Consider the following 22,457-nt stretch of genomic DNA (forward strand, 5'->3'; position numbering starts at 1 on the left):
ATTTAAAAGGGTCAAAAGGAGTGAATTATTGACCATATCACATAACACCATGTGCTGTTGGTGATAATTTGCAGTTTGAAAAAAAAACATTACTCTGCAAAACTGAATATAAGTGATATGGAAAAATATCCTGAGATTCCAAATTTCCCTGAGGGCTCTCTGTAGGGATTAATAAAGTATTTCTATTCTATTCTATTCTAGATCTTGTTAATTGTAGAAAATGAGGTTAGGGTGATCTCATCAGCAGGTAAAATTTAGTTTTTGTAGAATGTAAATTCAGTAAAGGAGCAGCCTTGTAATTCATTGTGGTTGTCATGTGTCTCTAACAATAACAAGTCCAGTTTTCTTATATACATGTTCCAGACGTTCCTTCTGTTGTAAGCTGATGTAAAGCAATTGTGTACCAGGAGGAAACATGAGTTTTTTAAAAAAATGGTCAGGGTTTGTAGGGGAGCAAGAGTGTCCAGTAGATTGTGACAAGAAGATTTGTGATACTATCAGACAGAGAAGAAAAGATGTTTGTTTTAAAGATAAAGAGTGAATAAAAAGAAATGTGACTGATTTGTTTTGTGAAAAGGTAGGTTGATATTAAAGGAAATCAGTTTACAGTCAGAGATGGACAAATCAGGTGCAAAGTGCAAGAGGAATTAAACCAGAGCAGCAAACAAGGTCTAGAATATGTCCTTTGTTGTATATGAGAAAGTCAATTCAATGCTGTAAATCAAAGCTAAGATTGAAGAAAAGTGTGAGAGCAATGCTGTTATGAATATTAAAATAATACAAGCTTATAATATTAGGAGATATGGTCCAAGTGTAAAAAAGGAAGACAGGCCAGTTAAAAAAGAGTATTATTGGACTTTGAGGGATAAAAAATGGTGACTTAAATACTAGGAACTGGTCCACTGGTTTGTTGAAAGATACAGATGAACTGTAGGTCAGTGACAGGAAACATTCTCCACTGGTTTTTGTTGACGATCACAAGAAACACCATCTTGGCCTGCAGTGCATGATTGACACACGTAAACAAACCCGGTAGAGCAGCTTCACTGAGCTGTGTGTATTCGTTTAGTCGCTGCCAAGTTTCAGTCACACAGTCACACCAGGGGACCCTCAGTGGTGAGAGAGCGAATGTTAAACCTCACAGTGAAAATACTGCTGCTGTGGTGATTAGAAACATAAACCCTTTGCAGGCAGAGATCAAAATGATAGTACATTATAAACTAGAAAGATCATACTAAACAGACACTTTTTACCTGAAGAAATTAGAGAACCATGTTGCTGATTCTATGTATTCTGTATGTTTATATATATCGTTTATAGTTTATAGTGTGTTTATAGAATGGATTGATACTAACATTTATACTATCAGTATTTGAACTGACCCACCCACCACTACCCCTCCACCTTTCATTATAACTTTGATATAAAAACGGCATACAAGAGACAAATAAAAGAGCAACAAACTGTAATGTCTATGGCATAAAAGGAACATTGTGCTGTTCGCGAGGACACGCTGGATGTCAGTAGCCTACTTAAGTGTGTTTTTCAGGTATCCGTACTATACATAAGTAGATTTAATTGCAGATACTTCACTGCATTTTATAGCAAATACTTCTGTTTCCTACTCCACCACATTTCTACACTGCCTTGCGTTATAACTCACAGTTACATTGCAAGTTTTTATTTATTTATTTTTATTCCTTTGTTCTTATTTTAAATTACTATACGGTTCCTCAGAATACCGCAGAAGTCTCCACTGAAACTGTGCTTTCTAAATATTTTTTTTAAGTTTTTTTTGCAAGTCATTTTCTGTCACTGCAGAATAATAAACATCTGCTGACTGATATCAGCAGCCTATAAGGATAAGGAACTGTGCATTTCTGACTTTATGAACTGTATATCCTAAGTAAGCTTCTTTTTAAAGAAAAGTTTAAAACTTCTGGGAGCACTTGTAGAAGAACACTGGGAAAATGCAGTTGGAATATAAACTTTAAAGTACAAAGTGAGGTACTGCAGAACATGGATAAAAAAAAAAGATAAGTAAAAGTAATAGAGGCAACAATAAACAGAATTTTTTGAGCAGCAGCAGCCAGTTGTGGCAGCGTTTAGTCACCACCAACATGACTCATAGCCCAACATCTTTAACACCTTTTTGCAATTTGTGGCCCAATCTAGTTCTTTTTTTTTTTTTTTTTTTTTGTTTTTTTTGTTTGTTTGTTTGTTTTGTTTTTTTCATGTGCATCTTCATTGTTGCACGTTTCAGGTATTTTGAATTTCTTACCGCTTTTACAGCATACGTTAAAGAACTGTGTGGCCACTGATTTGGATGAGTCAGATTATCACTGTAATATTTTCCAAACAGTTTGCGTGCAACAGCCATGACACCCTGCAAGGTGCCATTAGTTTCAGGCTCCACTGAATGAATACAGTGTGATTATCTGTGTTATAATGACACCTTATGGTGAGAGTGGTAAATGAAAAAAATGACAGGGGAACAGAAACCTGCTGCATCTTGACACATGACATCTCACACCAGCAGGAAGTCTTGTTTTACCACACGCCTCATAAACTCAGCATCTAAATCCATACTTTACACAGCAAGTTGACTGTGCAGGAATATTATGTGTAGTATTTTTATATGTTTCATCCAATAAGTTAATATTTATGTCTATGTAAAGGATTTGTAATTATTTTAATGAGTGTTTTCATTGAGAAATAAATAAAATCTTCATTCATTTGCATTTCTCGAGGGCAGCAAAGGATGTCTTGTGGTTAAAGGGAATGTTAGAAAATAAATATAAAACACTGCTTGTACACCTAAAACAATGTTGTTTGTTTTTTAACTAAAAAGAAAAAAAAGAAAAAGTCTTTCTGTTCATAGTTTAGGAAGGATTTGAGGTTTATTTATTCTTATTGTTAACTGCTCATGATGCCCATTGTCTTCAAAATGTAGATAAGAGATGCAATTTATCTTTTCCAAATTTACACACACTCAACCTCTACATGCAGTAAAACCTAACAAATCAACATTTATTTGAAACATTTCCAAATAAGAGCTTGTTTTTACAAATTTAGTTCCCTAAACTTCTTATTTTCAGCCCAAATCAGCACTTTGTTTAAATGCACGAACATTTCAGTGTGGTTCACCGACATATTTCCTGTTGCTTTAGCAGCACACAAAAAAAGCGGATGTCAGACAAGCAAGCTGCTTTCCTGAGGTGACTTCAGAAATTATTTGATACACACGCCCATGTATTCTATTTCCTTCACCGAACTTCACTACACGGCATATTTATGAGTCAACCCAACAGCGCAGCCTTCACATGTGCAGCTGAATGGAAAATGTTGCTTCTCAAGATTTTCGCTGTCATATGTAAGTTTTTGCTGCTTTAATTTTTAAAAGAATGGAACAATTTTTGTATAATTTATAGAGATTATTTTTAAATATACTCAAATTCTCACTGAACATCTCTCATAACAGATTTGACTGCTGTTTGTGCAGATACGGAGGCAGATTATGGTAAGAAAACAAAAATCTTTACTAAAACTAACATTTTAAAATATGTTATTATTGCACAGTTTTTGAGCAGACTGTATTAATGTAATATTTAAATAAACAAGTCAGAATCAGACTGAAGTCATGTTTAGGAAGTAGAACACAGCTAAAATTACCATGAGGAACATGCAGTTCTTTATTTTCATGAAGATGGAAGTTCCTACACTTAGACATTAACGAGTCCAAGGGCTCTTTGTTTACCTCGCTTTCTAACATGTCAGGTTATTATGGCAATCCTTACATAGTCCGGTATTGGGTATTTTTATGGTAAGGCAAGGAAAAGTGTTTATTTGATTGGGTTTAAGTCAACTGAGAGTCCTCTATCCTAATTTCCCACAATTAACAGTTCTTGAAACACAACAATATATACTATATAACAACATTTTTTTTTTTATTTTCTGTCAGTTACTTATCTGTTGCATCTCAAAGTCAGTGATACTTTACTGGTGCTTCTGTTGAAACTATCATGTAGATGAAGCTGAAAGTTTGCTCATGTCTTTATTCTCTTCCACCAGTCACCCAGTCTAACAGTCAAACAAGTCCTGCCTATGGTAAGATGTTAACCGCTAATATTGTACTTGCGTCATACTTGGCAATGATTATGTAGATTACTTCTGAATTTTGCTGCAGATTCTCAATCATACAGGTCATAGTAAACCTAAATGCTTGTAAAAAAAAAAAAAAAAAAGCAACTTTGTTCCTTCAAGTTTAAGTTCAAGTTGTTTTTTTTTTTGTTTGTTTGTTTGTTTGGTTCTTTTTTAACCGTAGCTGCCAAAAAGTGAAAAAGGACATTTAAGTCATTTGACCTTAATCACTGACAGAAACACAAAAACTGAAGTGAAGAACTTAGGAAACCTTTTGGACATCCAGTTACTGCATGAAAAGTGTTCAAGTGTGTCTCTTGTCGCTTCTTTTGTTCAAACCACATAAAAACCACATCCTTTACATTTTACATTCCCTTTCAGAACCACCGCTACCTGTGCTAAAGCTAAAATCAGCACATAGTGATGTCTTCTCTTCTGAAAAAGTGGAGTTAAATTGTTATGTTGATGGCAGCTCTGACTGGACCGTCACCTGGAAAAAAGATGGAAAGGAGCTACTTTCTGAAAATGGCTTGGTGCTTACAATCACAGCACAAACAAAGCATTCTGGAGGTTATACCTGTACAGGTCAACACAAAACAAAACTTGTCTCCACTGTTATAAGTAACCAAATCATTGTCACAGTTACCGGTAAGTTTCATTACAGGATAATCTTTCTTTCCCAAGAAGCTATAATTCATAATATTCTAGTATTATCAATCAATCAAAGTTTATTTCAATAGCACTTTCCAACTGCACTTAAGCTGACCAAGGTGCTTAACATCATAACACAAATAAATACAAATAAACATTAAAATAAAGGAAATATAATAGAAAATGGTAAAAGCACAAAAGCGATTAAAACTAATAACACAGAAAGTACTAAAAGTGTAAAACACATTAAAACAAAATACTACAAGCCAAAGGCCTTTTTTTAAAAAAAAAAAAAAAAAAAAAGGTCTTAAGTTTGGCCTTGAACAGAATCAGATCAGTGTGGGAGCGCAGCTCGTGGGGAAGAGTATTCCAAAATGTTGGACCTGCCACTGAAATGGGCCGATCCCCCACTGCTTGCACCTGGACCGAGGCACTTCTAGCAGGTTTTAACCAGCAGAACGTAAAGCTCTTCAAAGCTGGTGGATTTTCAAAAGTTCTGATAAGTAAGGAGATGTGAAGGCATTCAGTATAATTTTCTATTTGAACAATACCAAGGTATTTAGGTTAAAATATTGAGGCCATTCTCTCCAAACATCACCTTGCTCTGGTTTGTCAGCAAAAATAACGCAGGAAAAATAGTGAAAGGGGCTTTTTCCTGCCACTGTCATTTTAATACTTTGAGAGTATAAGCAGTATGTATGTAAGAGTTTCATTAATTAATAGTCACCTTAGCTGTTAGCAAATTGATCTTAATTTTTAACTCATTTGTGACAAACCACCTCCAGTCTTTTTTTTTATTTAATTCATTTTTTTTTATCTAATGAATTTATTCATTTTATTTATTTACTATTATTTAAGCATTTCTTTTTATATTATTGTTTTTTTCATCATTCATTTACTGTGTTTTATATTCTATTGTGGTTTATTCATATTCTTACTATTTTGGTTTTTATATAATTCTATATTCAGGTTATATGGGCTTAAAATGAACTAAATGGAAATTATTTTAGTTATGTTAGAAATATGAAGAGCAGGAAGTGAGTTTCTACTGCCAGACCCTGAGCTCCTTTGCTGTATAAGGATTTGAAAGTTCTGGTTTTTGACTCATTAACATTTGGTTTTACTAGACCTCGAAATCTCCCAGTTGACAAGGAATTTCTAAATCTTTCAGCTGTAGAGTTCATCAACACAACTGACACAACTTAAAGCCAGAAAGTTAACTTTTTTTCTTACATACACAGCAGGAAGTTGAACTTGTTTAACTGTGTGCAGCTGGTGCAGCTTGCATCTTATTTGACAGTTACACCCACTAACAGCTAAACTAGTAAATTCAGTTTTAAATTTTGAAGTTTATTTATGTTAAAATCAAATGTTACTTTTATTGATTGATTGATTGATTGATATCCTAAACAACAAACAAGCTCAGCAATGTGATCTGGAATTCAGCTTAACTCTTTAATCTTGGCAATAAGAAAAAAGTTATATAAAAATTTCACTTTGCATTTTTTCAATTTCCTTCGGACAATAATAATAAAAATAAGAATCAATGTTTTTCTTTTACACATGGTTGAGATAATAGTTAATATAATCACAATGATCAAACAGTAATGGGATGACAAAAACTTATTTTTGGGCTTGCATACCTAAACCAAGTGGTAGAAACAGCTGAGACAGGTTTACTTCCAGACTTTTAGTCACTAATATTTTTATCTAATGGTGTAACTGGTCATTAAAAGTTTAAACACGATATACTATTGACAAGTTTTCACTGTATAAACACTACAACAACACATAACCTTTGCTGCCAGTTAGCTTATTTTTGGCAAAACCAAATTTAGTTTGTGAGTTTAAGGGGTGAGATGTTCTCATGTATCTACAGAGTCAGGCTATGTGTGGTGTTTAAAATGAACCATTGATTATACTGATATTTAAAACAAAAACAAACACACAGGTCAATGTTCCTGTCTCTTACCAAAAAAGGAATTAGCACACTGTCATAATTTTCTTTGAAAAGTATTTTTGCAGTATTTACTGTGAGGATGTAATTTTGTATCGTTGTGATATTTACTTTCTCCGTATTTAATAGCAAACAACCCAAAGCCCACTGTGAATACTGTGCCATTAACAAGGTTACACTGCACACAGGCAGAACGTCCTGTTCATTACCCATTTATATGTGTTGTTGGGCATTTTTCAATTAATGCTGGTACTTAGAATAGCTGATGATGAACATGCATTTCTGTGTTGATTTAAGTTGTAATTTTATGTTTTAATTTGAGGATGTGTGCTTAATTTCAGACCCACCTACACCAACTCTAAAGCTACTGTCTGGCTGGCAAGATGTGTTTGTTACTGAGAATGTGTCATTAAGCTGTGAAGTGAGCAGCCCTGAGTGGACGTTTACCTGGTACAAAGATAAAAACCAACTCCAAAAGGACTCAGTACTGACCATAAATGAAAAAGGAACATTGTTCAGCATCACCTCAGTCTCTCAAACCCATCAAGGACAGTATTCCTGCAAAGCTCATCTTAAATCCAGAGGAGTCGACTCTGAATTCAGCAACACGGTTGATCTGAAAGTCTATTGTAAGTTTTCATGCTTCTTTCTGTCATCCAGATGCCTTCAAGAGACTAAAATCTTTTTATGATAATGTCAGCAATAACATATGCAGTCATGTTATAATGTGTGAATGTTGCAAATACTGATTATCCTAACAGAAAGCAAGATATCCTAAAAGAGCTATTTGGGGCGTTATGAGGCTTTTATAATGATCAGATCTCCTGATCCAAATGAATAACTGTTCAGTAATTGCTGGATAATCTATACACACCAAAGTTCATGATTTTATTTAACAAGGTGTTGACATAAACAAGATGTGTGAATGACCACATCTTGTTTATGAAGTTTCTGGGTTACAGGTTACACAGTGCACAATAGGTTGTACGGCTTCATAAAAGACAGCATGAAAATACAATAACCCAAACAGTCCTTAATAATAGGTTTGAAATCAATCCTTAATCTCTTTGAAATTACCTTTTCTACACAACATTACACTTCTGTATTTGCTGTAGTAGTCAGTGGTACATCATTTAGCATTCTTTTAGGTGTTTTAGATAATTTAAAGGAAGTAGAAGCATGTTTTTAAAACTGAAAATATAGATTACATTTCTAAAAAACTAAATGTTTTCATCTCTTACCCAGAAAGTAATTTCCATGCTGTGACAATTTTCTTTGACAAGTATCTCTGCAGCATTTACTGTCAAAGTGTAGTATTGTGTTGCTGTAATGTTTCCTCTTCTTTCCTCATCTTGAATAGCAAGCAACCCAAAGCCCATTGTGACTCGAAGCCCAAACTTTAACCAGATGTACCCTGGAGAATCTATCAACTTCAAATGCACGTTTAGTGAATCCACTGGATGGGAATATGTGTGGTATCATAATGGGAAAGATATTCCCGCACCCAACAATGATGCTTATACTATAGCTTCTGTGGGTCATTCAAACAGTGGAGACTACCACTGCAAAGCCAAGAGAGGCCCTGACCCATTTTACACAGCGGCCAGTGAATCTATAACTCTTCAAGTTTCTGGTAAGCAAATCTATAAACTGTGTCATTAGCTAGGTTACCCTGCAGCAGAGACAGTATGACTTATTCATTTATAACCATCTACATGTGCCTGAGTGCATTTGTGTGGATAAATGTTTGGTACTTAGATCAACATATGATGTTCACAATGTTTTTGTTCTGATTTAAACTATAATTCTATGATTTAATGAATAACTGTTGAATAATTGCTGGACCTGTTCATGCTTCTTTTAAGAAGGCAATGATGAGCCATGATTTTTCTCACACCTTGTTAATGAAGTTTTTAGGTTACACTGTGTTTTCGTGTAATAGTATCATTTCTGAAATTCCTTTTAACATAACCTCTTATTTATTTTATATGTGCCATCAGGGATTGCTAACAGCTCACAGCTAACTGATTTTAAGTTGCTCTGCTGCATGAAAGACAGCAATAACCCTCACAAACAGTCCTTATTTATAGGTTTGAAATTCATCCCTAATTTCTTTTGAATGTCACTTTTTACACAGCTCTGACCTATAGGCAAACAATCAAAACTAATGATGAAGTTAACAATTTCAGATCCACTGATGCTAACATCACACTACAGAGTCAGGCTATGTGTGGTGTTTAAAATTAACCATTGATTATACTGATATTTAAAACAAAAACAAACACACAGGTCAATGTTCCTGTCTCTTACCAAAAAAGGAATTAGCACACTGTCACAATTTTCTTTGAAAAGTATTTTTGCAGTATTTACTGTGAGAATGTAGTTTTGTATCGTTGTGATATTTACTTTCTCCATATTTAATAGTAAACAACCCAAAGCCCACTGTGAATACTGTGCCATTAACAAGGTTACACTGCACACAGGCAGAACGTCCTGTTCATTACCCATTTATATGTGTTGTTGGGCATTTTTCAATTAATGGCTGGTACTTAGAATAGCTGATGATGAACATGCATTTCTGTGTTGATTTAAGTTGTAATTTTATGTTTTAATTTGAGGATGTGTGCTTAATTTCAGACCCACCTACACCAACTCTAAAGCTACTGTCTGGCTGGCAAGATGTGTTTGTTACTGAGAAAGTGTCATTAAGCTGTGAAGTGAGCAGCCCTGAGTGGACGTTTACCTGGTACAAAGATAAAAAACCCCTCCCAAAGGAGTCAGTACTGACCATTAATGAAAAAGGAACATTGTTCAGCATCACCTCAGTCTCTCAAACCCATCAAGGACAGTATTCCTGCAAAGCTCATCTTAAATCCAGAGGAGTCGACTCTGAATTCAGCAACACGGTTGATCTGAAAGTCTATTGTAAGTTTTCATGCTTCTTTCTGTCATCCAGATGCCTTCAAGAGACTAAAATCTTTTTATGATAATGTCAGTAATGACATATGCAGTCATGTTATAATGTGTGAATGTTGCAAATACTGATTATCCTAACAGAAAGCAAGATATCCTAAAATACCTATTTGGGGCGTTATGAGGCTTTTATAATGATCAGATCTCCTGATCCAAATGAATAACTGTTCAGTAATTGCTGGATAATCTATACACACCAAAGTTCATGATTTTATTTAACAAGGTGTTGACATAAACAAGATGAGGTTATTCACACATCTTGTTTATGAAGTTTCTGGGTTACAGGTTACACAGTGCACAATAGGTTATACGGCTTCATAAAAGACAGCATGAAAATACAATAACCCAAACAGTCCTTATTAATAGGTTTGAAATCAATCCTTAATCTCTTTGAAATTACCTTTTCTACACAACATTACACTTCTGTATTTGCTGTAGTAGTCAGTGGTACATCATTTAGCATTCTTTTAGGTGTTTTAGATAATTTAAAGGAAGTAGAAGCATGTTTTTAGATCAGAAAATATAGATTACATTTCTAAAAAACTAAATGTTCTCATCTCTTACCCAGAAAGTAATTCCCATGCTGTGACAATTTTCTTTGACAAGGATCTCTGCAGCATTTACTGTCAAAGTGTAGTATTGTGTTGCTGTAATGTTTCCTCTTCTTTCCTCATCTTGAATAGCAAGCAACCCAAAGCCCATTGTGACTCGAAGCTCAAACTTTAACCCGATGTACCCTGGAGAATCTATCAACTTCAACTGCATGTGTAGTGAATCCACTGGCTGGGAATATGTGTGGTATCATAAAGGGAAAGATATTCCCGCACCCAACAATGGTGCTTATACTATAGCTTCTGTGGGTCATTCAAACAGTGGAGACTACCAGTGCAAAGCCAAGAGAGGCCCTGACCCATTTAACACAGCAGCCAGTGAAACTATAACTCTTCAAGTTTCTGGTAAGCAAATCTATAAGCTGTGTCATTAGCTAGGTTACCCTGCAGCAGAGACAGTATGACTTATACATTTATAACCATCTACATGTGCCTGAGAGCATTTGTGTGGATAAATGTTTGTTACTTAGTTCAACATATGATGTTCACAATGTTTTTGTTCTGATTTAAGCTATAATTCTATGATTTAATGAATAACTGTTGAATAATTGCTGGACCTGTTCATGCTTCTTTTAAGAAGGCAATGATGAGCCATGATTTTTCTCACACCTTGTTTATGACGTTTTTAGGTTACACTGTGTTTTTGTGTAATAGTATCAGTTCTGAAATTCCTTTTAACATAACCTATTATTTATTTTTATATGTGCCATCAGGGATTGCTAACAGCTCACAGCTAACTGACTTTAATTTGCTCTGCTGCATGAAAGACAGCAATAACCCTCACAAACAGTCCTTATTTATAGGTTTGAAATTAATCTCTAATTTCTTTTGAATGTCACTTTTTACACAGCTCTGACCTATAGGCAAACAATCAAAACTAATGATGAAGTTAACAATTTCAGATCCACTGATGCTAACATCACACTACAGAGTCAGGCTATGTGTGGTGTTTAAAATTAACCATTGATTATACTGATATTTAAAACAAAAACAAACACACAGGTCAATGTTCCTGTCTCTTACCAAAAAAGGAATTAGCACACTGTCACAATTTTCTTTGAAAAGTATTTTTGCAGTATTTACTGTGAGGATGTAGTTTTGTATCGTTGTGATATTTACTTTCTCCATATTTAATAGTAAACAACCCAAAGCCCACTGTGAATACTGTGCCATTAACAAGGTTACACTGCACACAGGCAGAACGTCCTGTTCATTACCCATTTATATGTGTTGTTGGGCATTTTTCAATTAATGGCTGGTACTTAGAATAGCTGATGATGAACATGCATTTCTGTGTTGATTTAAGTTATAATTTTATGTTTTAATTTGAGGATGTGTGCTTATTTTCAGACCCACCTAAACCAACTCTAAAGCTACTGTCTGGCTGGCAAGATGTGTTTGTTACTGAGAAAGTGTCATTAAGCTGTGAAGTGAGCAGCCCTGATTGGACGTTTACCTGGTACAAAGATAAAAACCAACTCCAAAAGGACTCAGTACTGACCATTAATGAAAAAGGAACATTGTTCAACATCACCTCAGTCTCTCAAACCCATCAAGGACAGTATGCCTGCAAAGCTCATCTTACATCCAGAGGAGTCAACTCTGAATTCAGTAACATGGTTAATATTAAAGTCTATTGTGAGTTTTCATGCTATTTTACAATATTATTTACATTCATGACATTGTGCTAAACAATATGGTACATATGATTATGTTATAATGTGTGATGGTTACACATACTGGTTGGCTTTGGGGAAAATTAACTCTCCTAAACTGGCTCCTTTAGGCTTTATCAGGCCCTTTTAGTGTCCAGATGTACTACTCCAAATGAATAACTGTTGAATAATTGCTGGACCTGCAAAGCTTACACCAAAGTTCATGCTTCTTTTAAGAAGGCAATGATGAGCCATGATTTTTCTCACACCTTGTTTATGAAGTTTTTAGGTTACACTTTGTTTTCGTGTAATAGTATCATTTCTGAAATTCCTTTTAACATAACCTATTATTTATTTTTATATGTGCCATCAGGGATTGCTAACAGCTCACAGCTAACTGATTTTAAGTTGCTCTGCTACATGAAAGACAGCAATAACCCTCACAAACAGTCCTTATTTATAGGTTTGAAATTCATCCCTAATTTCTTTTGAATGTCACTTTTTACACAGCTCTGACCTATAGGCAAACAATCAAAACTAATGATGAAGTTAACAATTTCAGATCCACTGATGCTAACATCACACTACAGAGTCAGGCTATGTATGGTGTTTAAAATTAACCATTGATTATACTGATATTTAAAACAAAAACAAACACACAGGTCAATGTTCCTGTCTCTTACCAAAAAAGGAATTAGCACACTGTCACAATTTTCTTTGAAAATTATTTTTGCAGTATTTACTGTGAGAATGTAGTTTTGTATCGTTGTGATATTTACTTTCTCCGTATTTAATAGCAAACAACCCAAAGCCCACTGTGAATACTGTGCCATTAACAAGGTTACACTGCACACAGGCAGAACGTCCTGTTCATTACCCATTTATATGTGTTGTTGGGCATTTTTCAATTAATGGCTGGTACTTAGAATAGCTGATGATGAACATGCATTTCTGTGTTGATTTAAGTTATAATTTTATGTTTTAATTTGAGGATGTGTGCTTATTTTCAGACCCACCTAAACCAACTCTAAAGCTACTGTCTGGCTGGCAAGATGTGTTTGTTACTGAGAATGTGTCATTAAGCTGTGAAGTGAGCAGCCCTGATTGGACGTTTACCTGGTACAAAGATAAAAACCAACTCCAAAAGGACTCAGTACTGACCATAAATGAAAAAGGAACATTGTTCAACATCACCTCAGTCTCTCAAACCCATCAAGGACAGTATTCCTGCAAAGCTCATCTTACATCCAGAAGAGTCAACTCTGAGTTCAGCAACTCGGTTGATCTGAAAGTCTATTGTGAGTTTTCATGCTATTTTACAATAATATTTACATTCATGACATTGTGCTAAACAATATGGCTCATATGAGCATGTTATAATGTGTGATGGTTACACATACTGGTTGGCTTTGGGGAAAATTAAATCTCCTAAACTGGCTCCTTTAGGCTTTATCAGGCCCTTTTAGTGTCCAGATGTACTACTCCAAATGAATAACTGTTGAATAATTGCTGGACCTGCAAAGCTTACACCAAAGTTCATGCTTCTTTTAAGAAGGCAATGATGAGCCATGATTTTTCTCACACCTTGTTTATGAAGTTTTTAGGTTACACAGTGTTTTTGTGTAATAGTATCATTTCTGAAATTCCTTTTACTAGCATCTAGGAAAGCATTACACAAATGTTTAACAGCTTCTAATAGATAAGAAACACCGAAAATAACTTTTTAACTTTTATTCTACCAATATAAAAAATACAAAAGTAACAACAGAATAAAATTAATGAAATTTTTTATCTAAAGTTAAATGGTGTGATTGAAGTTGAACATATTATGTTAAACAATAGAGAAAAGAAAAGCCAAACAACAACAACAAACAACCAAATATTTGCAGTCAGCTCATTTTAGGTCAAAGGTTTTAATATGTGTGGTCTTTTGGTAGATTTTATCATCTTTGAATATCATGGTTTGTGTTCTTCACTCAGCAGATTAACATTTAGAGCAAAAACAAACATAAGAGAGGTCAAAGTGTAGTATTGTGTTGCTGTAATGTTTCCTCTTCTTTCCTCATCTTGAATAGCAAGCAACCCAAAGCCCATTGTGACTCGAAGCTCAAACTTTAACCCGATGTACCCTGGAGAATCTATCAACTTCAACTGCATGTGTAGTGAATCCACTGGATGGGAATATGTGTGGTATCATAAAGGGAAAGATATTCCCGCACCCAACAATGGTACTTATACTATAGCTTCTGTGGATCATTCAAACAGTGGAGACTACTACTGCAAAGCCAAGAGAGGCCCTGACCCATTTTACACAGCGACCAGTGAAACTACGTCTCTTCAAGTTTCTGGTAAGCAAATCTATAAGCTGTGTCATTAGATTGGTCACTTTATAATGCAAGCAGTATGATAATTCTGTATATCGTACACTTTTAGATAAATATGTGGCACCCCGAACAACTAAAGATGTACACAACACTTCTACCTCAGTTAAAAAATAACCTACTACCTGTTTTATCTTTGACGAACCACCAACAGTGACGCTGTTAGAGCTTTTAGCTTCTGTTTTTTTTATGCGTTTTCTGGTGAAACAGGATGTTGTGGTGCAGCTTAACATTCTTTAAATGTAGTTTATGTAAATAGGTGGGGTTCCTGTGGAAAGAAAATGTGATTTGTATATATCAGTTATAAAAAAAGAGGTTGTGAAATGCACAAGTGTAAAAAAAAAAGGGGGGGGGGGGGGGCGTTTATGTTCATAGAAAAAAAAAATGAGTGAAAATATATTACTCAATTAGATTAAAGCCAGTGTCATTTACTGTCGGCGTTCATTCATTTACATACTTAGTTTACCAAGAAATCTACTTTTTTATCATTTCATGGCCTCAAGCTGGAAGTAACAAGAGAGGATAAAATGAAAACTGAAGAGAAAAATATTCTGACAAACAAACAACAACAAACATTGAGAAGTAGAAGGATAAATAGTTGTTTACAGGTTATTTTAAACACTAATGCCAATTATCCAATCACAGCACTGAACTGGTGGCTATATATTATTTGCAGTTAGTATGTTTTTCATTTTTCTTTTTGGTCAATTTAAGCCTAATGAAAGAACGGCTGAAAGAGCCGAGCAGTGCCATTTCTTCACTCTCCAATAGTAAATAGTTTTTCTTGGTGCTCTGTACACAGAGCAAGTCAATCATTAATACCCTCTTTTTAAGGAAGAAAGCCCTACCACCACCACTACCCCCATACATTTGTGCACCGTGAGAGACATGAAGCACTTTTAACATGCCACTGTTTAAGTTTAAATTAGCTATTCATCCCTTTTTAGGTCTTCATCTATTTTTCTATTAGGATTTTCCTTCAAGGATTAATACTTTTTGTTGTTGTTGTTGATATTTTATTTATTTATTTTCTCCATTTCATTTAATCATTATAAATACTTATAAATATAAATATATATAAATAATTATAAATAAACCATGCAAGATAGCAGTGTCTTTAGTTTCAGCCCTACAGATAGGATGTGTGAAATGATTTAATGTATCTTTGTCTCAATAGAAATCCCTGTTCCACTGCTGAAGCCACTAACCCAGTGGCTGGATGTGTTCCCTGGTGAGAGTGTTAAGATGAGCTGTGAGATGAAAGGAAGCACTGGATGGGCATACACATGGCGTAAGGATGCAGAAGAAATCAAAGCTAAAAATCCTGTATCTTTTAGTGCAAATGGACACATTCTTTCCATTAGCCATGCTTCATCCTTGCACCATGGAGACTACAGCTGTTCAGGGAAACTAAAGGGCAGGTCTGTCACCAGCAACTTTAGCTCTGAAGTCACACTTGATGTTTATGGTGAGATATTTTCCTTTCTTTCTTTGTATATCTCTATAGAGAGGCCTTTTTTTTATCAAAGGTTTCAATTGCTTTTCCTTGAAATACATTTTCCAGCGCTTTCTACATCTTATCTCTGATTATTAACCCTCAGATACGACACCCAGAGTCACTCTGGAGCAGAATCCTGTGGACAATTTGATGCACACGGACGATTTTGTGTCCTTTAGCTGTCACATAAATGTGTCCTCTGGATGGGAGTACCTGTGGTACAAAGAAGACCGTCCACTTTCGACATCTGAAAACAATTACAACATCAGCTCTGCTGTGACAAGAGACTCTGGATCATATAAATGCCAGGTTAAAAGAGGAGTCTCTAGCGTCTTCACATTACAAATGAGTGAAGCTGTAATACTCAACATCAAAGGTATGTTTTTGTTTTTACATACTCGTTTTTATTCCTCTGATGTCATGTGTTGTTACAGCCATTACTGGGTTTGTTGCAGAGCGCCCACAGGCCAGTATAACCCTGCAGACTGGCTGGTCAGAGGCCTTCTCAACAGACAGTTTAGCGCTCAAATGCAACGTGACGGACAGTGACCACATGTGGAACTTCACTTGGTAATTCCACTAATACTACAGTTATACTCACCCCTCTTAAAATTCTTCAACCCTAACTCAGAAAATCCAACAAAAATCTAATTAAAACAGGTTTAGAGGGAATGAAAAAATTGATCTGCCACCCTCAGCGGACCATGCGGTCACGCCCCAGAATGACCCAGAACAGAGTTATTACACCTGCCAGGGCATCCGCAATGAGAGACCATTTTATTCAAAAACCAGTCATGATTTTAGGACCAAGAACCTTCGTAAGTACAACTGATCTCTGTAAATTTTAAATTATTGCCCAACAATTATTCTGCATTGCTTTAATTCTCTATTCTTGTTTTTAATATGCAGTGCTGAAGAGGAGAATCCTTCTTTCCATCTCTGGGTGCCTCTTCTTTGGCATCATTGCTGTTTTCCTGGGATGCATAGTCCTCAGAATCTTCCGTAAACCAGGTTTGGCTTCGTGTCTGGGATTTTAAGAGTGCATAGATTATTATAGTGACCATAACCATGCTCATTTTTGCCTCACCAAGGCCAGAAAATAGAAAAAACTATGCACCTTTACTGTTTTGACACAGACAGCAGCCTGTGCAAATAAAGAACATGAGTTTTTATCAGGGCTCAATGGAGACCAGAAAAATATTATATGACACATTTCATGCAAAAACTAATTAACGAAAGCCATAGTGAGTTGTCATGTTATCTATCTTTTCTTATCTCATAGCCGAAAATGATGAAAAGTTCGAAGAGGAGGATCTGTTTGCCAAAATGGTGATAAAGGACTCTACTGGTATGTACACACCAAGTCTACAGGCTTTTGGGTTTGCTCTGTAATTACAGCCCAATCAGTGATTACTCTTGTGAGCGGTCAGGTTTGGGTGAATTTTGCATAGTTTACAATAAGCTCTTGTGCTCAAGCTTCTTCTCCCCTTTCACAGATGCACCATGTCCACTGGTTGAGTACATCACTGATGCATCTATTAAAGCGATGCCCGCAGGTAGAAAATAAAACCCACAGATCAGTAAATCACACAACTTACTAACTGATTTACAATGAGACTACAGTTGAAAAGAGTTCATTCATAGTTATGTCAATTAATCTGTTTATTATTTTGTGAATTATTGGATTATCTGTTTTATAAAAAGTCATGAAATTGTGAAACAGCCTTCAAACTTTGCTCACACTGAAAACCAAAAGAATTAGTAAATGGTCTTGAGCAACATGCAAAAATTAGGGATATTTTTTAAACATATTTGCTTAAGCAAGTACTCAACATTTGAAAAGAAAGCTTAAAGTTTCTTATCTTATGTGCAGATGTGGATGAGAATGGCACAGTCTGCAGTGAAACAACACCATTACCGATAACCTCACAGGAGGACCAAGGTAAAACATTAACATCACATTTATACTTTGCTGATCACTATAAGTTTTTCTACACATTTTAAATATTACTAATCAATCTTTATTCTTTCAGGTCTGATGACTGCCAACCATGACTCAACGGAAAATGGCGGTGGACTTGTTTCCTTTCAACAATGAGTTTTGGAAGACATCATATTAGTTGTTTCAGTCCTGTGAGACGTTCATGAGGATTACACACCTACAAAAAATATTTATAGATGAAAAAACTATCTGTGGCCCCTGTAATGGTTTTTGTAGAGCTGTGCAAAATGATAAAGACAGTGTTTGACCTACTATGCTCTGACATGCTGGACCTAAAAGTAGCTTACTTACTGTAAAAACTGCACATTTCATGCTGTTAAAAACATTATTTATGTGATCTGTATTTTCTTTCTCCTTCAGCAAGTTTCCTGGACAGACATCAGATGTCAGTAGATGTAACTTCAAAGCTTTTTTTAATTATGTAAATGGTTAAAATATGAAAATAGCTGTTTTTCTTCATATCTCCAAAGTAACCACTTAGATATAATAGTATATATTTATCCACACATTTTGTGCTTGCCTATATGAATTTATCAAAATAAAAAAGTTAAAAAATGCTTCCATGTGTGCTCATTCAAACTAACAGTCTACAGCAGCAGATGTGACTGCAAGAAACATACGTCCAGCCAGCAGGAATTTCACAAATAGGCCAGTTTATGGTTCAGTCACTGGTAACCTGAAACAGCAAGAAGACAGGAACAAAAACCCACATGGAAAACAGAGTTATTATCAAAGCTGAGTTTAAAACTTTTTTATGTACCTAAAAAATGCCTGTATGCTGCAAACACAACCCCTAGTGACTCACATCTATTTAAGGATATCAGCCAGTTTTTCCAAATAGTAGTCATAGTTCTCCTGGCAATCCTCCCATGGCGTGAAACTCTCTTCCTCCTTTTCCACATACACTTCCCATACATGAAGGAAGTCGGCTGGCTTCATCATTCGGAGTTTGCAGCCAGCCTGCACAAGAGCCTTAAGCCCTTCCACTATCTCCGGCTGCTCCCACTCAAATAGACGGGAGCAGAATATGCAGAGACGAAGCTTTTTGCGCTGCTGGAGGATGTTGGCCAGTTTGGCCGCACAAGCTGCACAGGGACTGGATGATACGTACCAGGTGACATCATACTCTTGGGATGAGTTGGGCAGTACCTGAAAAAGCAGCAGTGGAGATTACATAAAGATTAATGTACAGTTTTTGTATCTGTGTGTGTGTGTGTGTGTGTGTGTGTGTGTGTGTGTGTGTGTGTGTGTGTGTGTGTGTGTGTGTGTGTGTGTGTGTGTGTGTGTGTCATGTGCCACTTTTTTCTGCCATACAGAAGTCTGGGCACTTCTAAATATCTGTACTCACAACAAAATATCTTAGAACTTCATTAGGTTGTGCCTCTGGTTGTTAATTAAAATCACTGTCAGGAAAGACCAGATGATGCAGATTTCAGAGTTATTGAAATTTAAATAGAAAAAAACGAAAGGAAGACTAGCTCTGTGCTTGAGACCATTCCTGACAGAGCAGAACTGTATAAAAAGAGGCAGAAAAGTATTTTCAGATAGCCCGTCGCTTATTTAAAAAAATTGCAATCAAGAAGAGGTTTGAGGCCGAGTGGAGATGTGGCAGACTGAGAAAACTTTCTTAGTTTGCTCACCACTAAACACCATCAGAAAGATTTAGCCAACTCTGGAATGGTGGTCACAACTGCATATGAATGAAGAAGTACATTTTTCAAAATTCAAAAATAAATTTGTAAAAATGTAAATTTATTCATTTTGAAAACCAGTCCTGAAGACTGATGGAGTTGAGTGCTCCACGTGTCCCGGGCCAAGTATTTTGGCTGCCCTTCCTGAGTCTGGTTCTGCTGGAGGTGGGCTCCAGTTTAAAGGACACCCTTCCTCTCCACTTTACATGCAAAGCTGAGTGACTATGGATGCATTTTGTTCTTTTATTTTAATTGGCTCACCAGCCCTTTCCCAGTATAAATTTAATTATTTTACTTAAGTATGAAACTGAAAACTGTGGACTGTGTTGAAGACATGCTGCTTCTAACTTTCTCTGTGGTAGATCGTCAAACATGGCAGTAAAGCTGAATTTACCACTCAAATGATGTGTGATGGTGATTTTGTAAGATGATGCTGGGATTTCTAAAATAAGGATTTTTTTACAACAAAGCAACATCTTTGTCGCACCGCAATTTGACTTTAAGTCTGAATAGGCTGTGTTTCAGTCACTGTTTCTGTTGTATTTATCTCTCTGACAAGTATGTAAATGAAAGCAGCTTTATTGGGAATTTGTCCCTGTAAAGAAAAATAAACTCATGCTTTACTATTTATTTTTGAAGATGCAGAAATAGCTAACTTTTGAGCCTGTATAGTGTGCTTCAGTCAACAGTCGGCTGGTTGTGGGAAGACAAACACAACATCTTTTTTTTAAAGGGACAGTGTTGACTGCCACACTGTGCAGGCTTGGGATGTTTTTTGTTCTACAAAACTTTTTCTAATTTGGCAACAATTATGTTGGATCAGATTAGACTGGACCAAATTGGATTTAATAGAAATAAACTGAGTGTGTGTGTGACTGCTTCCCCATATAAAGTGCCTTGTGATGACTTTTATTGCAACTTGGCATTATATAAATAAAACTGCAGTGAACCAGACTGCAGCACAAACATTTCAATGTCATAGGGAAGACTCTTCCAAATCCGGAAGAGTCTGTAATAAAGCTGAAAATGTGAAAAGCTGGCTTCAACAATGGTACAGTGATCCAAAACAAACCTTGCAATACACAACATGCCAACTCAAGAAGAGCAAGCTGAAGGTTTAGCTGTGGCACTCACAGTCCCTCAACATAAACCTGTGGTTAGACCTCAGTGCAGCAGCAGTGCAAGATGACCCCAGAACCTGACCTGAAACCTTTTGCACAAAGAATGAATGGAAACTCCCCAAATAAGAATTTGTAGCTGCTATAGAAAGTATTATAGTGTGATGCCTTTCTATCACACTATAATACTTTCAAAGAGGGTATTATAGTGTGTATTATTGTATATTATAAGGGATATTTTAGACCCTTAGCAAACTTTTACTTCAGGCCCATTTCCTCTTTTTTTATTGTAAGAGAAGCAAATAAAAAGTAATCTTGCTTAAAAATATAACACTGAACTTTCGGCCTTTTGGAAATCAGGTTGCCTTTTACTCAAAGCCACATCTTGATTTTGCCAAAATAGTTTGCAGTTCACTGTCTATCAGAGGGCAATGTGAGAGCTTTCATTACCTCTTGAAAGAAGGCCTCCTCTGCATGGGCTGTGGCATGTTCATCTTCCATGTACCCTTTCAGAGGCTCTGTGCTGCCTCCTGCTGTGTCCACCCTGAAACACAGTAGGGTTTTGTTCCTCCCCGATGAATACTCCACATTCCTGAACTGAAACTTGAAGTAGAACGGGCTCATCTGCTCCCTGTTGGAGAGTCACAGTCAACCTCTTCAATAACCAAATAATTTCTTTTAAATTCATTCACAAAAAATTTAATCATCTCTGAGCTGACATCTATCAGCCTATCAGTGGTTTAAAAAAATGTCACCATTCCTTATGTTAAATGACAGTACAATACAGTGAGATACTATGTAAGACTAAGACTACCGCTGAGTAAACCGATGTTTCTATGAATATCATAAGCTTCCAATCATCCCAGTATCTCATTGTGTTGGCCCTTTTTTGACTCACACAAAGCACATTCTCCCCCTTCCTTCTTTCATTAATATTTAATGTAGTACACAAAGAAGCAGTTGGATCATAGAAATAGATTTCTTATAGCTTTGGTAACAGTCTCGAAGGCCAAAAATTGGGAACAGATGCTAGTCGGAGTGATACAGCAGAGCCTGGTGCCTGTGTTCACTCTGTGACTCATCCCTATTCTTACCACTGGACTGGGAAAAGATGGCAGGTGCTAGTCACTAATCTCCTTTCCTCTGAAAAATCAAGTATAGAACATTCATTCTGAACTATAGAAAGATACAAGAATAACTAAAAAGGGCAAGGCCAGTCTAGAAAATCAAGCTGACTTTGTAAGTCTTACCCACCCTGTGACAATCTCAAAAGGAGGCAGCTCTATGGGTTGAAACTCTTCATTATCCTCACTGTTATTTGCCTCTGCTCCTGTTGCTCCTTCATTTTCCCCATTCCTCTCCTCCTTGTCTGTTTTGGTTGGCTCTGGGGTCTTCTCCTGCTTCTTCACCAGTTTGTCTGCCTTTTTGGCAGTGTTCTCCTTTTCTTTATCCTTCTCATCGTTTACTTTGTTTTCCGCCTTCTTTTCTTTCCTCTTAATACCAAGCCGGTTGCTTCTGTCAGCCATGATTTTGTGGAAGTAGGTGAGAGTGTTGGATGAAGAGAGAGGTGACAGAAATAGAGAGAGAGAGAGAGAGTCTGGATAAGGGGGGTGATAACCCTAGTGCATTTACAGAAATAGATCCTATTGTGTGCTGAGGTAGTAGTCAAAACATGTGAATGTTTGACTTGGTGAGGGGGCAGGCGGCTCACTTAACTCACTCACCTCTTTCAATGCCCCGGGTACTAAAAGGCCCAAGGGCCACACATTACTGACTACAA

At 36.1% G+C, this 22,457-nt stretch overlaps 2 protein-coding genes across 2 annotated transcripts; one reads left to right on the top strand and one right to left on the bottom strand.

Moving 5' to 3' along the window:
- The first annotated feature begins 3,260 nt into the window (after positions 1–3,260).
- Positions 3,261–18,425, top strand: LOC121651976 (obscurin). Its single transcript, XM_042004476.1, has 20 exons — positions 3,261–3,373; positions 3,482–3,520; positions 4,072–4,107; positions 4,522–4,788; positions 7,090–7,377; positions 8,109–8,381; positions 9,386–9,673; positions 10,405–10,677; positions 11,683–11,970; positions 12,998–13,285; positions 14,063–14,335; positions 15,546–15,836; positions 15,970–16,242; positions 16,322–16,436; positions 16,527–16,684; positions 16,776–16,877; positions 17,149–17,214; positions 17,363–17,422; positions 17,740–17,808; positions 17,900–18,425. The coding sequence occupies exons 1-20, from the start codon at positions 3,295–3,297 to the stop codon at positions 17,962–17,964; spliced, it is 3,591 nt and encodes a 1,196-aa protein (XP_041860410.1). The 5' UTR covers positions 3,261–3,294; the 3' UTR covers positions 17,965–18,425.
- apobec2b (apolipoprotein B mRNA editing enzyme, catalytic polypeptide-like 2b) lies at positions 18,406–22,308 on the bottom strand. Its single transcript, XM_042004528.1, has 4 exons — positions 21,932–22,308; positions 21,128–21,308; positions 18,674–19,017; positions 18,406–18,544 (listed from the first exon to the last, which is right to left on the bottom strand). Exons 1-3 carry the CDS (start codon positions 22,201–22,203, stop codon positions 18,676–18,678), a joined length of 795 nt encoding a protein of 264 aa, XP_041860462.1. The 5' UTR covers positions 22,204–22,308; the 3' UTR covers positions 18,406–18,544; positions 18,674–18,675.
- Positions 22,309–22,457: the final 149 nt, after the last annotated feature.

Source organism: Melanotaenia boesemani, chromosome 13, assembly GCF_017639745.1.
Source record: "Melanotaenia boesemani isolate fMelBoe1 chromosome 13, fMelBoe1.pri, whole genome shotgun sequence".
NCBI classification, from domain to species: domain Eukaryota; kingdom Metazoa; phylum Chordata; class Actinopteri; order Atheriniformes; family Melanotaeniidae; genus Melanotaenia; species Melanotaenia boesemani.

Excerpts from the sequence above, each read along its gene's own strand:
- LOC121651976 (XM_042004476.1), top strand. The coding sequence starts at position 3,295 with ATGAGTCAACCCAACAGCGCAGCCTTCACATGTGCAGCTGAATGGAAA. Across the intron at positions 8,382-9,385 it reads TATAACTCTTCAAGTTTCTG|ACCCACCTACACCAACTCTA; the intron begins GTAAGCAAATCT and ends GCTTAATTTCAG. Across the intron at positions 16,878-17,148 it reads CAGAATCTTCCGTAAACCAG|CCGAAAATGATGAAAAGTTC; the intron begins GTTTGGCTTCGT and ends CTTATCTCATAG.
- apobec2b (XM_042004528.1), bottom strand. The coding sequence starts at position 22,203 with ATGGCTGACAGAAGCAACCGGCTTGGTATTAAGAGGAAAGAAAAGAAG. Across the intron at positions 21,309-21,931 it reads CCTTTTGAGATTGTCACAGG|GGAGCAGATGAGCCCGTTCT; the intron begins GTGGGTAAGACT and ends ACTCTCCAACAG. Across the intron at positions 19,018-21,127 it reads AGGAGGCCTTCTTTCAAGAG|GTACTGCCCAACTCATCCCA; the intron begins GTAATGAAAGCT and ends CTGCTTTTTCAG.